The sequence below is a fragment of the Hermetia illucens genome, chromosome 2 (assembly GCF_905115235.1).
Source record: "Hermetia illucens chromosome 2, iHerIll2.2.curated.20191125, whole genome shotgun sequence".
NCBI lineage: Eukaryota > Metazoa > Arthropoda > Insecta > Diptera > Stratiomyidae > Hermetia > Hermetia illucens.
The window spans coordinates 25,080,878-25,098,992 of NC_051850.1; the positions used below are offsets into that span (position 1 = coordinate 25,080,878).

The 18,115-nt window shown below is 40.0% G+C and overlaps 1 protein-coding gene across 1 annotated transcript; it reads left to right on the forward strand.

Moving 5' to 3' along the window:
• The first annotated feature begins 3,166 nt into the window (after nt 1-3,166).
• LOC119649209 (spidroin-1-like) lies at nt 3,167-17,167 on the forward strand. The gene is made up of 3 exons (XM_038051266.1): nt 3,167-3,320; nt 3,387-4,539; nt 15,782-17,167. Exons 1-3 carry the CDS (start codon nt 3,318-3,320, stop codon nt 17,071-17,073), a joined length of 2,448 nt encoding a protein of 815 aa, XP_037907194.1. The 5' UTR covers nt 3,167-3,317; the 3' UTR covers nt 17,074-17,167.
• Nucleotides 17,168-18,115: the final 948 nt, after the last annotated feature.

Consider the following 18,115-nt stretch of genomic DNA (forward strand, 5'->3'; position numbering starts at 1 on the left):
TTAACGCTCACGCATATAGTGAGTTACATAGATCTACATCAAAACAAATATAGTCATATAGGATATCAACGGAAAGGTCTGGGCTAGTAGTTTCCGATGCCGGTCTTAGTTTTAGTTTTTACTAACAAAGTTATTAGAGGTCAAATTTGTCACTTCTTTCCATATTCAAGAGTTTGAAGGCCAACATCACTTGAAAGGATATTTTCACATAATATATGCATATATTACGTGCTATGCTCACTTAAATCTTTTGATTAAAGAAATACACAAAACCTTTCATACCTGAAGCGTTTAGCTTCTCGTTTTCTGACTTGTTACTATTAGACGATAGGAAAAATAAGCTGCATTTATTGCATCCGTAGTTCCGCAGTTTTTGGCAAATCCGGCTTGATTCACGGTTATTTCAACGATTTCACGAATACGGTTGTCAAGAATGCGTTCAAAAATCTTCGTGGTATGGGAAAGTAATCGGATCGGACAGTTATTTCAACATTCTGCTGGGCTGCTTTTCTTTTTCCATATTGGAACAGTGGTACTTTCTTGTCAGTCAGATGATGTTCTTCCTTCCTGAATAAGCCAATTGAAGAATTCACTGAGCCATGGTGTTGGGTCCCAGCTCTTTGCTTTCCAGAGCTCAGATGCGATGTCGTCAGATTCTGTGGTTTTTCCCGATTTCATTCCTTTTATTGCCTCCTCGACTTCAGTTGCGCTGATAGGTGGAACTTCTTCAAATGTCGGCAATGATTGTGGAAGTGGAGGATGAGCAAATTCTTCAGTTGAAATATGCTAGAAGTATTCTCACCATCTATCTGTTGCGGCTTGACGGTTGGTAAGCAATGTACCGTTCTTGTCATTAACACTATAGAAGTGTTCGATATCCTGTGGGCCTTCAATATGGCTTTTGGCAAGTCGACACAGATCTCTCTCGCAATCCCGTGTGCCCAGTTTATCGTAAACATTTTTGTAATGGTCCGGTCGGGTGACAGCGATCGTTTTCTTTGCTTTCCGGTTGGCATTCTTATAAATTTGGCAATTGGCCAGCGTTTTATCGTCGAGAAATTTGTGGTAGAGGCGTTTCTTTTCATGGACCTTCATTTCAACATCATCATTCCAAAGCCAAGTATCTCGCTTGATGTACCGCTTACCCGGCTTGGTGACTTCGAGGGTTGCAGACACCGCTTTGTGGATCGTGTCTTTCATTTGGTTCCACGATTTTTCCACATTCGTAATGGTCGGTAATTGCGTGAGTGAGATCATTTCTTCTGTGTTGTCACGAAATCGCCACCATTTAATGCGCCGCGGGCCATTGTGTTCCTCACGCTGTTCTTCGCTGTGATTAGGATGCTAGCTGCTCTCCTTCCTAAGTGCTATGGGCTGGCTCTGAAGATCTGAGCCGGGCTATGCCTCCTTTGTCTAATAATTGCAGTCACGGTCTTAGGAGCTTGTGGGCTCCTCGAATCAGCCGCACATCGTATCGTTGTGCAAAGTTACTTTTGAAAGCTTAACCCCAACTGTTCTGTTCTGGGTAACTTAAAGTAAAGAACATAAATTAAAGGAATTCATCACGAAAGTCTAAATATGTTACTATTCTTCAATAAGTTTAGTATGAACAGATAGAAGATGCCACCACGCTTCAAAGAGAATGAAGAAATATAATGAATGGATTGGTACGGAATTGAGAATACTAGAGGCATCATACTCTGGGGGGTGGGAGAGATAATGAATTATGCTCTAAAAGATTGTTGTTTGCCGAATATTGGTCTCCCTCCTCTGATATTATCATCCAATTGGTTACTGGAACTGCACCATCCCTCCTAGTTTATACATAACGCTGCACTCTCTGTCTAATTCTTAGCGCAGCCAAGATGCGTGAATGTGGTCAGATTCCGATTGATGTAATACAGATAATCAGGCCAATCATTCGTATCTCAAAAAAGTGGTTAGAAAAACCAAACCACTTTGGAGATGAGGCCACTAAATGCTGGAGAAGGAGAAACGAATGCAGTCGCGCCGTGTTGAATATGGAAGTCGGTTCGTAGGTAGGCATATCATTTAATTCTGTCTGATATGCTAACCTTTGAAAAAATGAAACAAATTTTTATCGCAATCGAACGCATTTGCATATCCAAATGTGTTTTGCATGAAAACGCAGATTTAGATACGGAGACCCGATGCTAACGCGCTGAATATGGTTTCGAATGCCGAAAAGTGACCAGCTTTATCTCATTTGGGTGTATCTGTTTCACTTTTTTTTAAATCAAAACAACAATGTTGGTTAGGGTCGAATTATACATGTTTAGATAATTCCTTGTCAAAATTCATTCGCTTGCGCCTTCAAGATAGTTCCACATGCGTATGCGTATGCAGCCGGATGCGGAAATACAAGGGGCTTTTCAGAGTATGAGCACAAAAAAGGCACGGCTGGAGACGTGTTTTATTATATTTAAGTTGTGATATGATCGAGATTCCAAATGAATGCATCGATCACATTCTCTAATTATGGCAATCAGATATTCAGATATTCAAATTTTGGATGGTGCTGATTGCAAAACAGCCTTAAAGCTTAGCCTTGAGAGACGCTGCGACCGTTTTGAGTTTACCCAGCACGACTTAGTAGAGCTTAGACAAAAGAAAATGGGAGTTGACTGTTTTATGCCAAACTAGAATCTTAAGATTCGAAAGGACGATAGAATCTAACGATGTCATAGATTTACTGTTATTATTGTTTAAATTTTCTTTGAAATAAAATTGTCATCTTTCGGTATACAGAATCATGGAAATAAAAGCGGAAAACTCGTTTGCGAATGGCAGATACCATTTTCGGATCAGATCGATTGATATTCAGAATTTTTAAATAGATTAAAAGATATTCAGATTTATATCCAGTGAAGTTTCCATATTAATCAAGAGAATGTCGGAATTGGCGATACCGGTGCTGCCGGTAATGAAACTAGTGCATCGCGGACACAGACTGCCGGAATCGCAAATTCAGACTACAATGGCGAAGTTGGAATGATTGGTGGGGATATTTTTGACGAATGCGGATTCCTTTTTGACGCTAGCGTACTGAATTTAATTAGTGCCCGAAAACGCATCACATCTTTTTATTATTGTGCGGGTTTAGATTCAAATTAATTTTCTCTTGCTCACCTTGTAAAATTACACAACGCGGTGTGTGTTTGTTCGTTTGTCACTGGTTTTCTCACTGATTACCGGTTTTTATTCGAAAAATCGTATAAATAGTACTGTATAATTTGAAGAGGATACCATAATAGAATTCGGCGCTTCCAAGATAGTTCCACTAACAACAACATATCATGGTAAGTGAAATTTGACATATTAACGACAATTGGATATGAATGGTTTCATAAAATTGTTCATTGCAGAGGTTTGTTTTGTTGGCCTTGGCCTTTTTGGGGGCCACATCCGCCTTTAAGATAGGCAGAGATGTAAGCGAGAAAACTCAGGAAAGGATCGAGAGCTCTAGCGCAGGATACGAAAGCGCTGGAGTCGCCCCGACCGGAAATGCAGCTGCTTATGAAAGTGCGGGTGCCGGACAATCTAACTTATACTCTGAAGCTTATAATGCTGCTGGAGAAGCCGGGTCAGCGGGTCAAGCTGGATTAGAAGCTCAAGGTGGACAATCTGAACAAGCTGGACAAGCCGAGCAAGCTGGTCAAGCGGGCCAAGCTGGATTCAATATTGAAGCCTACAATGCTGCTCAAGCTGCACAAGCTGGACAATCCGGGCAAGGTGGACAAGCTGGACAAGGTGGATTCAATATCGAAGCCTACAATGCTGCCCAAGCTGCACAGGCTGGACAAGCCGGACAAGGTGGACAAGCTGGACAAGCTGGATTTAATATCGAAGCCTACAACGCTGCTCAAGCTGCACAAGCTGGCCAAGCTGGACAGGCTGGACAAGCTGGACAAGCTGGTCAGGCCGGATTCAATTACGAAGCTTACAATGCTGGACAAGCCGGGCAAGCTGGACAAGCTGGACCTGCCGGTCAAGCCGGATTCAATTACGAAGCCTTCAATGCTGCTCAAGCTGCACAAGCTGGGCAAGCGGGACAAGCCGGGCAAGCTGGACAAGCTGGTCAAGCCGGATTTAATTACGAAGCCTTCAATGCTGCTCAAGCTGCACAAGCCGGGCAAGCCGGACAAACTGGACAAGCTGGATTCAATATTGAAGCCTTCAATGCTGCTCAAGCTGCCCAAGCTGGGCAAGCTGGACAAGCAGGACAAGGCCTTGCATTAAACGCTGGTGCAGCTGGAGCTAATGTAGATGAGAATAAGGTTATCTATGACGAAGATTATAAGAGTTCCAGTATTGACACCTTCTCAACCACTGCCAGTCCAAGCACCGCTGAAATCAACTCAGAAGCTGTAACTGTTTCTAATCCTGGAACTAGCGGCCAAGAATCCAAGGCCGTCGAAGCTCAAGACGATTCAGTAAGAATTGAAAGTGCCACTCAACTTGCCGGCGGAAACGAAGGACCATTGGTTTATAATCCACAAAGTGGACCAGCTTCTCAAGGTAACTTTTTCCATTGTTTTCAAAATTATTCTTTTGTTTTATTTGGGTTGTGGATTTTAGTCATAATTTTTATGTGGAATTTCACGCTATTTTCCTTCCGCATTTCTTGAACGTATATCTATTGGAATGCTAAACAATACCGCACTTAAGACCTCAAAATTCCTCATCGGTTAGACACCTCTTGAAAAGGTGCAATCTGAAAGAGTCCCTGTCTTAAGTTAGATGCATAGCTGCAAAGTATGCAGTCTATTTGGCCATTGAACTTGGTCTGGGCAAGAAACAAATATCGCTCACGTGTCTAATGTCAGGGAAAATAACTATGACATACTTATTCAAAGGCTATTTTCATTAGCTCAGTATAATTGCTTCGGCATTAATATCATCATTATCTTTGATAGTATAAATTTGAGGTTGCTATTTTATGACATTAATCTATGAAGATTAAATTAGCAGAACCACATTGCGTCATGCTAATCATATTATCTGTGATGCAAACAAAGCAAAAACATCCGGCATGTTAACGCTCAATTCAAGGGGGCAGAAATAAATCCTGATTTCTGAAATCACCGAGAGATAGTAAAGAAGCAGTGAAACGATGAATCTAGCTAATTTGACATTTACCGAAAACCTAGGCGAAATAACCAGTCTCGTTCGTCAAAACAGTTTCCCATTCCAAAAGTTCACTAGTCAATTTCGGATTCTAATTTTTATAAATTGACTCATTGCTTTTTGGAGCTGAAAAAGGAAAGTTGAATTTGTAACTCAAAAGTCCTGGGTGGCCTAAAATAATAAAACCAGAAATGTCCACGTGACAGAGATTCGCGCGCCGGTGATTATGTAATCTTTATAAATTTGAAATCTAAATATCTTAACAGATGGAATGACCTTGATTCGGATAATGGATACTCATCTCGTATTTTATGTGGATGGTTTACACTTTACACTCAGACTAAGCTCAAGTATCAGCTTAGCCTGAGTATATACAATTCAAATTCGGTTAATTTAAATTTTCAAAACGGTCGATTATTTCTGGAGAGCAAGTTAGTGAGTTCATAGGATTCATCTTTATTCCAGTTTTCCAAAAATATAATTCAGTGATTTTTTCGCAAAAAATTGCAATCCGGATGCCAGAGTTAATTTGTGATTTGCGGAAATTAATCGTGGGAACTTGTGTGATAAAAATTTTAATTTATTTTTCGGATGCAGTGTAAATCCGGTTTTGGGATGTTTGACTTAACTAACGCGCTGTCTTGAATTAACAAATGATAAATGCAACTAATAGCCATTATAATAAAATTCTTTTATCTATACCGGCTAAAATTCAAAGCTACCAGGAAAGCAAATTTTGAACCGATTTTTGGGTGTGGTATGTTGCCATGCTGGTTCAGATCCTCTACCGATACGACTTCTACTTCTTTTCCAATATTTCATTTCGGTGTCATATCGTTTCCCTCTTCATCTTTTATCTGACCCAGTCTGTGCGGGTCAAAAAGTGGTTATGGTTATGGTTCCCAAATCAATTCGTATCTGAAGAGGCCCGAAGAATTATGTCAACGCGATAGGTACTCACGTTAAATCACCGCAACCGATGTGCCCTTATCCGGGTGTGATGGGAGTACTACGCCATTTGCCAATATAATCGGTTGTCTAATGGCCGTTTTCAAAAGAGTAGAGGCCTTTGTATTAGTCCCACTCCATTTAGGTCGCTATTTGGTAGTACTTCTTGGCCAACATCTCAGCAGGATACCTGAATTAGACTTCGTGTTTGTCTTTAATTTTATTTCTTAGCCAGAGCCATCGAAACGACCTTCCGGTTGAGTCGGTGACTATCTAACGATTAGTCGGAATATGCGCGACCAGTTCCTTTTTTCTAGAAATTCAACTTGGTCTTAGTTAAGTTAACTACTAATTGTTTTTCTATTTGAAGGCAGATTATGAGGCGTAGGACTTTATTTGTGGAGTTTAAAATTCAAGTGCCTGTTCAATTGTTTCAGTTCCACAAATTGCCATTTTCACAATTTTTCACTAGATTCGAAAGTTTGTTCACGGTTATTTATTTTAGCTCAAGAGTTAGTTTCAAAACTCCGGTGATTATCTCGCTATTCGCTTTGGGATTCTGTTTCCATTTGAGCTTTTAAATGGTGTTAATATTCCGCTACCTGCTCTAGTAGGTCTTTTTCTTTAGCCTCTGTCCTGTTCACAAGCGGGGTCGGCTCGTCCTGATCGGTTTCGCCATTTGGCTCTATCAAATGCCTGATCTGGATGCAATCTCGAGGCTTCCCCATCCAGCGTATCAAGCCACCGTTGTTCCGGTCTGGCTTTTGATCGTCTACAATCGACTTCGATGTTCAGACCAATCTTGGCAACGCTCATTGCGCCCGAGTTACGCGGTCAAAATTAGCCATCTGAAGCGTACATAGGTCAATTGTCAACCACTATCATAGCTCTCAACGGCGCAACAACCGACATCTGGTCTAGGCCTGCCTTAATAAGGAACTTCAGATATCCCGGTTTTACCCCCAGGTCCACCAATTGGATATTCCTAAGAGCTGTCTGCCGTCCTTAGCTACCTCCTTCTTCTTTTTCTACCATAGACATTCCACTGATAGACTTTCCGGGCTGAATCATCCTCATCCATACTGATTAGGTGACCAACCCACCGCAACTTGTTGACTCGGATTTTATCCACAACCAGACGGTCATGGTATCGCTCATAAATTTCGTTATTATGTAGACTACGGAATGTCCATCCTCATGTAGGGGGCATACATTTTTCGGAGGATTCTTCTCTCGAATGCGGCTAAGGGTTCGTAACTTTCCTTGCTAACATCCTAACATTCCGAGGAATATATGAGTGCTAGCAAAATTATTGTCTTATATAGTAAGAACTTTGATCCTATGGTGAGACGCTTCGAGCGAAACAGTTTTATAAGCTGAAATAGGCTCTGTTGGTAGCCAACAACCGTGCGCGGATTTCATCGTCGTAGCTGCAATTGGTTGTATTTTTTGACCCTACATAGGAGAAATTTTCAACGGTTTCAAAGTTGTAGTCTCCTCTTTTTAGTATTGTCTTTTGATCAGTACGATTAGATGTTGTTGGTTGGTTGTTTTTTGATGCTGATATTGCCATCATACATTTTGTCTTGCCTTCATTGATTTGCACCTCAAAATCTCCCGCTGCCTGCTCGACCTGGATGAAGGTAGACTGTATTTCACGGGCTGTTCTTCCGATAATGTCAATATCGCCAGCGTAGGTCAGTGGTTGAGAGAACCTAAATGGTGCCTCTTGCATTAATATCTGCATCACCAATCACTTTTTCCAGGGCCAGGTTAAAGAGGACGCATAATAGGGCTTCCCGTTTTTTTATACCGTTGAATAGTCTCGAGAGTAATCCTGCTGCTTTTAACTGACCCTACACATTGGTCAGGGTCAGCTTAGTCAGTCTTATCGTTGGGATACCAAATTCTCGCATGACCGTGTACAGTTTTACCTTGCTTATGCTAACATAGGCGGCTTTAAAATCGATGAAATAATGGTGCAACAGATGTCCATATTCCGAAAATTTATCCATTACTTGCAGCAGAGGGAAAATCTGATCTCTTGCTAATTGGCCAGGGTTGTATTGGGCTATCCGGCCTAGCAAGATGGCGGGGAATATCTTCTAAATGGTACTCAGTAACGTGACATTTCTATAATTGCTGCAGCGCGCAATATCCATGTGTAGACTTTGATTCGTTGCCGCACACCTAGAGCACCATTCCGGGCACATGGTTTACTCGATGGACAATATAATATATTTTGTAGTGGCTCTTCTCCTAGAAAACTCTTGCAACGCTGTTGAATTAGCTTTATATTGAGATAGAGTATCGCCTAGCTGCTTCGTAGCATTGGATCTTCTTGAGAAAATGCACATATCGTTATTCGGTTTTCTTTGCCGGTTTCGTCATTGTAGAATCCATGCTGCCCGAGACTGCTTTCATGGTTTGGAAGGACGATTTTCCGTGTAGGTTTGTGAGGGCTATCCAACCCCCAACCTAGAGGGCCAGTTTCAGGACTAACCTGAACTAGCTTTTGCCACGAAGAATCCCGGTACCCTGAAAACCAGAATTGCTTACGAGGAAATATTCTTCATTCCCGGATATTCTTGGATAATATATTCGGTGATCTATTTTTGCCACTTTTGTGGTAGTTTCATGATGATTGAGCCTACATATTGCTGGCAGAGCTCCATGTTAACTGAATGTATGTAGCTGCGTTTTCCTACTTTGCGGTCATACCCCTTTATTTCAGTTGAAGCGTTGGGTAAAAAAAATTTTGGATTATGTTTTCATGAGAAATAATGACGTCCAACCCCATTAATAGATTCCATTTGCATATTTCATATTATCTGATCGATTGTGTATCATAATTTTAATCATAATTTCATTCAGTCCGGGAGCGACAAATAGTGGAGAAAGCAGAAACCCATATTGGAGCCCCATATTTAATCGGAAGGGTCAATTTATTCAGAATTTGATAGTATATTTAGGTCGATATTTTGTAGTATACCGTCTCCTTTCTTGGGTCATCAATATTGTTTTACGGTTAAGCCAGTCGAATACTTGCTTGAAGTTAGGAAAGTTTCCTTTGTTGACTACAATTCTCCTTACTAAACTAATATTCTTCTAAGGAGAGGCAAAATACTCACGAAGGGAAAAATTGATTACCAAAATACGTTATTTGGTTAATGACGATAATTGTGGCCAAAAAAAAAAAAAAACACCTTTTCCTTGTTAAAGACTGGCTACCAAACTTACCCTTAAAAATGGCTAATTTGAAAGAAAAGTTTCAGACTGTTTCCCGGTTAGTGTTGTTTGAGTAGTTGATGGATCCTTTTTTTAAGAAATTCTATTTGCTCTTACTAACCCTCCTACCCACTTGTGTACAATATTCCAAAGCAGATTATAAGGACTTTGTTCAAATAGCTTATGACGTATGACCAAATAGTTTATTAGAATTGTGATGTCTGTTTTTCTGCATTATCCATATAATTAGACTGCTATCTTTTGAATCCTTGTGTTAAATTTATTCAACAATATCCTTAAATTTGTTTCTATAGCTTGTTTGAATGCAGCTCCTGCGTCGCTGATGCTGGTAGATAATGAGCTTACGAAGTTCATTGCATGAGTACGCAAACTGAGGTCAGAGAAACTCAATCTTGAAAATAACCTTCCTTTTATGTATCTTCCTCTTCGATTAGAGCAGAATATTATGCTTCTGCTTCGTCATTTCAGATCTCACCAGCTCCTTTTGTTTTTAATGTCATACCAGACTGTTTGTACTTTTATAGATCTTGAGAGTAGGGTGTATGATTTTTAGAATATAGCTCGATCTTGCGAGTATAGTGAAGGACCCAAGATCACCATCGATTTACGAATCATAAGGTCATAAAAAATCAATACCATCTTTGAGGAAAAAACATTAAGATGGACAATGAATGTCAGAAATTGTATAAGCATGACCTTGAGTTTGTTCGTGGTTTACCTGTTGCTTTCAATTCTTTGCTCTACGACTTTTCCTCGATATTGTGCTCGTAAAACCATGCTTCCCCCATGGGCCCTACCAAAAAATAACCCAGAAGTTTGATTGAAGTTTTTTTTGCAGGGATTCATTCCCTTTTGCTTTTGCCCGGGATGAACCCGGTATTCTTTTCGTTGTGTTATGGTTCCTTATTTAGACGATTTTCCTAGATTCAGTTGACTAGCAGCCATTCGAATAGTAAATTCATCATTATCATCATCAACAGCGCAACAACCGGCATCCGGTCTAGGCCTGCCTTAATAAGGAAAGCAACCCGCTTTAATAAGGAACACAACCCGGTTTTGCGCCGAGGTTTACAAATTCGATATCCCAAAAGGCTGTCTGGCGTCTTGACCTACGCCATCGCTCCATCTAAGGGAGGATCTGCTTCGTCTTCTTTCTCTACCAAAGATTGTCCTTATAGACTTTCCGGGCTAGATCATCCTCATCTATACGGATTAGGTGACCCGCCCATCGGAACCTGTTGAGCTGGATTTTATCCACAACCAGATGGTCATGGTATCGCTCATAGATTTCGTCGTTATGTTGGCTACGGAATTGTCTACCCTCATGTGAACAGTAAATTGGTGATGAAAAAGTAGAAGAAACTGCTCAAACACCTACCTTGAGTATCGTAGGTTGGTGGCTTTCCTGGTTCAATATTAGATTTGCAGTTTCATCATCATCGCCTTGAAGGGAGTTTTCATTTGAGCGCGTTATTCTCATAAACATATACCAATATATGACTGATTACTAAGAATTTTTCATTAAACTTTGCAAGAAAGTTGACGTTAGTTCGCTGTTCTATTTAGGGATCAATTCTTTATCGTTTACGAGAAAAAGGGTGAATGATTGTCCCTCTGGTCTGGTGCAACCAAGGTTCCAATTGAGTGTCTAATGCTCATGATCGCTCTTCCTTCACGATTTGGCTTATTTATCGAACACATTTCGTATGACTTTTGTCGAAGTATCTCATATCACTCAGCTTGGGTGTTACTGTTTCAATACCTCTTTGCGGGTATGTCAACTTTTATGTTTTCATTGGTATGCTTACATATATTTCTCTCCTGTTCGCTCTTTTGTGGAGTACGGGGCGTCCACATAGTCGCTTCCTTCGTATTATCATTCATACCTAGATCTAATTTACTTACTATTATACTACTTAAAAGGTCAACCTACTGCTGCGAGAAACGCACAAAGCTATACACAAAAAATATCCATAGGGATCGGCATGTAAACCAGGAACAAAGAAATCAATAAGCTGGCCGGCATTCGTGCCCATTCCCTGGAGCCCATGATCTTTACGTTACTATCAGTATTGCAGAAAATTATGGTTTATATATATGCTTTTTGTATATATCGATTGGACCGTGCTTTCAAAATTATGTAATTGGCTGTTGAGAAAAGTAACATAATTGTTTACGGGTGCAGTATTCGTGTGGAGTACCAGCAAAAAGGATAGGGGGTGGAGGGGCAGTGAGGCGGGGAACAAATAGTTTTATGGAATTTGAACCCACATCCTCTGGGGTTGCAGCCTAAGGCACTCATCTCCTAACCAACCACGTCTAGCGGGGTGCATTGAATGACCTTAATAACTGTTTAATAGGGACGAAGGATTTTCTTCATTTTTAATGATTGTCAAGTTCAAAATAGGGAAGACTAAAGAATGCTTTTTAGTTGTCAAAATTTTACTTTTTATTTCGTCAAATGCTGGTTCCTCCGATGGTAACCCACCTGACAAAATGGACATTTGTCCGAATATGCAATACTATAGCTTCCAATTGCCGCGATCTTGCCTGCTTGAGTTCATTTTACCTTTTCTTGTAATCCTTTCCATGTTGCCCCTTGGTTTCCTCGATATTTAGTGTTATTTCTTCCCCAACTTGAGTTCTTGTTTTTGGAATTTTGTAAACCAGTTCAATGTAGCTCATTTAGTTGCCACCTTTGTACTGAATGCTTTCACAATTGTGTACGAATTGTAGTTGACATAGAACAGAGGTCCTTATTTGAGTCTTTTCATTTCATATATTTCATAAAGGATATCTATCAATTTTCCCCATATACCTACTGATTTTACATAGTAGAATCGTTTAAGGATTTCAGGAAATCTGATTTTTTCCACCCACTTGTTATTCATTATTGTAGCATATTTTCAAAATAGTGTGTTTTCATTTGTCTTTAAATTTTTTGGGTTTTTTCGGAAAATTTGTCATCTAATTCTAGTAAGCAGAACTGAAACTTAACTAAGCACCCATTGGTCATTGCCGTAAAAATACCCTAGACGATCAGTTTGTCATAATTTTCCCATTCTGATTGACATCAGACTGACTTTCATGCGAAAACGCGTTATCGGAGCCCTTACATTTAAATTTTTAACTTCAGTGAGAATTTTACATGAAACTTTCTGCTATCCATTTCAAAATTTTTGCCCACACGCTTGTGAACTAGACAAAGACTATGGAATAAGAAGAAGCTTAATAATAAAAATAATTGCAATCATTTACTAACTACTGCTGGACGTAATTCCGGAATTGCAGTCGAATATTAGGAAGCAATGTGGTCCATATCGTCCGGGATTATTACTCTGATCTGACTCAGTAATTCTTTCACAGTTCAGGTACTCGACACCTACATAGTATACAAATTTCTTTTCTACTGGTAAGATTTGAACCGCGGCCTTTGGTGCGACAGTTTTTTGCTTTAACTGGTAAGCCATGGCGGTAATCTAAAAACGTTTATTTTTAATCACACTGCTGGCCATCAGAAAAGACGTAACTGGCGCAAATCTTTTTCTGTGGCTAGTAATAATATACGAGGGTAGTCCGAGAAGTACACAACCCAACTAAGCCAGATACGATTTTTCCTTTAAAGAGAGAGAAGAAGAAGAAGATAAAATAATTCAAATCGAGTAAAACTGAGGATTGGAAGGCGTGAGAAAGCGATCGAATATGAACTAACGGGTGTGGTACATTCTTTGGAAGAAAGTACTTTTTTGACTCTGTCAACCGTTTTCTTGGATTTCCTGGATCAAACGCTACATTTAGTTTTCATAATACTTGCCCTTAATTACCTCGGAATCGGAAGAACTTGCTTCCAAAAACGGACGCCATGAGCATCCCGGCAAATTGAACTGGTTTCGCCATCTCAAGCGCCTAGCCCTTTTTGGCTATTGTTTCAGTTGTTCATCTAAAACAGGTACCGCGTCCAATACTGAACATATTAGAAACAAAGCTATTCTTTCAAGCATTTACTATCCATACTTATTAGCAGCAAGTGCTCCGTATCTAGCACGGAGCGTGTCAGCCAAGGCATAGGTAGAAGCAAAGAACACTGGCTTCCCGGCTTGAATTTGTATGGTTGATGAAAATTATTTCGCATGTAGGTCATTCTGTGCATTCCCGTGGGACTTTGTACAAGTATTTCGATCTTGGATCAACGATTACTCTTGTTTCTGATATGTTAGGTGCTGCTTCATCCAATATTACTCCATGGTATCGGATCGATTGACATCTTCTCGTGGCATTCTTTTCTCACTACAAACAGAATATGTCGCACTTCCTGGGAAAAGTCGTATATTCCTCCACTACTGTTCCATTCCGTGTGTTTGGAGCGTTTCGTCAGCTATCAGTAGCACATACCTTTATTTTATTTGTAGAAAAGTTCAAATATCTTTGAAAGGGGGTTGACAATTTTTTTTTCACCGAATATGGCCATGTGGAGTTTGAAATTAATGATCTTCATTAGTACGTCCCCAAGCAGTTATTAGTATTGAATATTCCAGTCTGGGTGGCCGAATTTAAGATTTATTTTCAGGCGTGATTTTGGTGAATTCTTCAAGAGTAAGGACGCCATTTTCGCTTAACGTAATTTAAAAAAAAAGTTTAAAAAATTGCAGCCATGAAAAAAAAGAAGTAGTTTTGTTTCCTGTTTTTTAATTTTGGAATTTTCTTAAAACTAATAAAAGGAATGAGGGGAAACTGATTTTGAATATACTAAGAAGCAAAAAACAAAATTTTAAATAAATCGGTTCAGTAGAATTTGAGATAGCATATCAACCATTCCAAAAAACATAGTTTCGAGAAAAATACGTTGAGAGTTTTGAGTCTCGTTTCGCAACTGAGACACTCATAAAACGTGTGTCGTTTTTCAGCCTGTTATGACGTCAAGAATTCCCCATGTGCTCTTTCTATGCATTTTGCAGTAAAATAAAACGCTGTGAAAATGATTTTTTCAATGTATAAAAACAGCCCTAACTCCGAAAAAAGTCTAAAACTTGCAAATATGGTAAAACAAAAAAGTAAATTTCTTTCAATTACTAAACTAGATTATCCCCTTAAATCGAAGGCCAATTCTCAGAAACTAGCCAAGTGTAAATTCTAAAAAACATCGAGATAGTCAACCATCACCTCACTGAATTGGTCTCATGCTGTCATATATCTATTGAAAGTACATAGAGAAAAAATGGGCTACTGCGGATGCACAGAATAATATCAGTTATCGCTATCAATCAACCTTTTTCTCATAATAAGACAAGCTAACTCTTCTCTGCAAAAAGGCTTAAACATATCCATTAATTCTTATTTGGATTCGGAGAGCTGCTGGAGACGAAATATGGGGGATAGAAAAATACGGTCTGATAGGTCATGATGAGAGTCCCCATTACCAAGTCAAATACCTCAGAAAGCAACACCAGCATAAGTAAGGAAACATGAATCCTCGCGATAAGAAGAAAAATCTAGAGATGGATGTCATCTTTGATAGGCAATTTGAAAACCAACTTGTAAACGAGGATAGCCTTTTTCCTCTAGCATGCTTTGATAAATTAACGGTTTAAGAAATTCACCTTGACACTACTTACAACGAACCAATGGGAACACAAAATCAACTTACGAACTGACTTTACTTTGAATAACTCTGCTCCCATGGTCAAAAGTATTTATTTCGAACCTCTCAGTTTCTCCAGATAATTAGGCAACCTAATTTCATTTTTCATTATTATTAATTTTTTCTTGAAATTGCTTTTATTAACTCCATTATGATCACACTTAGTTTGTAAAACTTGTTTTAATGTCTCTGTCTTTGCCTTGGCGATAATAGAACCCGCTAATGGCGTCGACCATGTTGCAGATCGTCTCTAGCATGCCTTGTGGAATTCATAACATTTTTCATCTTATCATCTCTCGATTCTAAATTTTACCTGCTGATGCATTAAAGTCAGGCGTTTGGGTATGAAAGACTTCATCTTCATCGGTTGGGGTAGTTTGTCGGGAGGACTCACAAAGATCGATCCTCAAAAAACATTTAGGATTTTACCTCGACGTTATTTGTACGAGACCTCTAGAAAATTATTCAGGTGTTATGCATAATACTTGTAGTTAACAATGTTACGACAACTACAAACATTTGAGCAGACACAATTTACCCTAGTAACAAAAATGTAGGTTATATTCATGCCACAGAGGCTAACCTGCCTTGAGGTATGACAATCTGATAGGACAGAAATTGGATGTTATTTGATATGGAACTTTGTGTATGCAATAGTTCAGATGGTTTCTCCCTCCCCTCGCCTCCTTCATAAATCATCTGCTCTTAATGCTTTCTAAAAAAGAAAAAAAAAATTCAAATTTTCTTTAAAAGATTTTCCAAAATATAATATAATTTGTTTTAATTTTTCTATTTTAGCCATCTTCGATGCCAACCGCGTTCCATTGAACCCAACTACTGTTCCATTCACCAGCTCAGCTGTACCAACTCAAGCTCCATACAACCCCTCACTAAGCGCTGCTTCTCCAACTACTCCAGCACCACCAGCAGGCTCTTATGGACAGACCGGTTATGCTCCAACTCTCGAACCAACAGTCGCTCCATCTTTGGCTCCTGGATATCCATCCACTCTTGCATCAACTCAAGCATTGCAAGGCAACTTAGGATCAATTGGAACAACTGCTGCTCCAGCCTTGGCTAATGGATTCCAAACTGCTGCCCCAGCTTTAGCTGGTGGTCTTTCAGCTTTCTCAACTGGGGCTCCTGCTTTATCTGGCGCTTACAACGGTCTTCAAGCTACAGGAAGTCCACTCATTTCTAATGCGGGATTACTAGGATACAATGGAGGATTCACAACAGCTGCCCCCGCTTTTGCAGGTGGATTGATCAACCCTACTGGACTTCCATACACTGCCTCATCTTTGTCATCATTTGCTCCAGGATTTGCTAATGGATTCTCAGCATACAACAACCCACTTTTGGCTGGTATTGCCCCAACAACCCTTGGCTATTCAGGCTTCGCGGGCAATGGAATCTCACCATTCATTTCATCTACCATCGCTCCACAATTTGCTGGTGGCTACTCTACCATTGCACCACAATTGGCTGGTCTTCAAGGCACTATTGCTCCACAATTGGCCGGCTTCCAAGCTACCATTGCTCCACAACTTGCTGGTCTCCAAGGAACACTTGCTCCACAATTCGCAAGTGGATTGTCTGCCTACTCATCACCCCTCCTTGGTGCCACAGCCCCAGGATTCTCACTCGGTTATTCCGGTTTGGGAGCACCATTGGTCCAGAATGCTGCCCTTTCGGCTTTAGCTGCTCCAACCGTCCCTACCATTGGTCCAGCTACCACCACGATTGCTCCAACCACTGTTGCCCCAGCTGCTGCCAATGCTAAGCTTGCTACCGAAGCAAACGCTGCTGCTGCTGCCGGTGCCGCCGCCCAAACTAAGACTCGCATTCAAGCCGCCCTCGCACAACGTCTTCAAGCGGGCCCAGCTGCTTCAGTAGCACCAATTGCCCAGAGTTACTCTGCATATAGCAATCCCGGTCTTAACATTTTCTCTGGATACCAACAAGGTTTGACCGGATTCCCCAACTCTTTCGGATTGAATCCATACAGTCTTGGTGTTGGAAGCTTTGGAAATTACAACAATCTTGGACTGAATTTGTTTAAGAAGAAGAAGGCCGCCAAGAAGGCTTAAAGATAGACTGTTGCGTTAGTTCATATAAAACGAAATAAAATAATTTAAGAATACGAAAAAGAGAAAAGTAAATAAAAAAATGAAAATAATTAAATTTGCAATGTTTTCATGAATTAAATCTTCTTCTGGTGCGAATTTAGATACATTGTATGATGCAAGTATGCATGTTGCAAATAATGCAAGATATAGACTGCCTCCTTGAAATTTTCGCAATTTTGACACGTCTGTAACTGTTTGAATTCCGTAAATAAATATTATCGTGAAATTTGGCAATTGCTTGACCCGATAAGCTTACAGTTTTTCAATTGGAAATTTAGACCTTTGGGAATAAAAACGCTATAACTCTCTAACGGTACCGGTAGATAAAGTGTCCATTCCATGGACCAATTTTCCTCAAATAATTGGTACTATTCGCTATTAAAATAGCGTATAATCAGGAATGCCGATCGCTCCAGTCTAGTCGAATAAGTTATGGGGAAGTAATGTCTTCAATGGTTTTAAAAGATAATCATGTGTTAAAGATAGAGAACAGGATGATTACTGACAGCAAATCCTGGATGATATTTCAACGAGTTTATTATCATTGACTTTTTCTTACTGTAACTTTCTCTATGCAGATTACAATTTGAAAAATTGGTGAACCACCCTGTATGAATCAGCCAATAATAGTAAAAGATCAGCTTATATTCCAATAATTTCATAGCAACTACGCCTATACGCGATCGTTCATAGCTTCAGCTTCCCCAACGATTTCCTGTAATCCTTCACCTCCTTCTCAACTCTCTTCTGCTAAAGGCCCTTCGGGCGACCCACTGGTCAGCCATCTTGAGAGAGTGGATGCCAATTCGTGAGGTAGCCAGCGATACAATTATCACCCTTTCTTTATATCTGACCTATCCACTCACACGTTTGCCTTCATATCGCAATGAATATGGGAACTAGATCTGCGTGACGACCAAATTCTTGATCTGTAATATTATCAGACCAGCACACCCTGTGACATTAAACTTCGGTACAGCACGTGATATTTTACGATATGTCA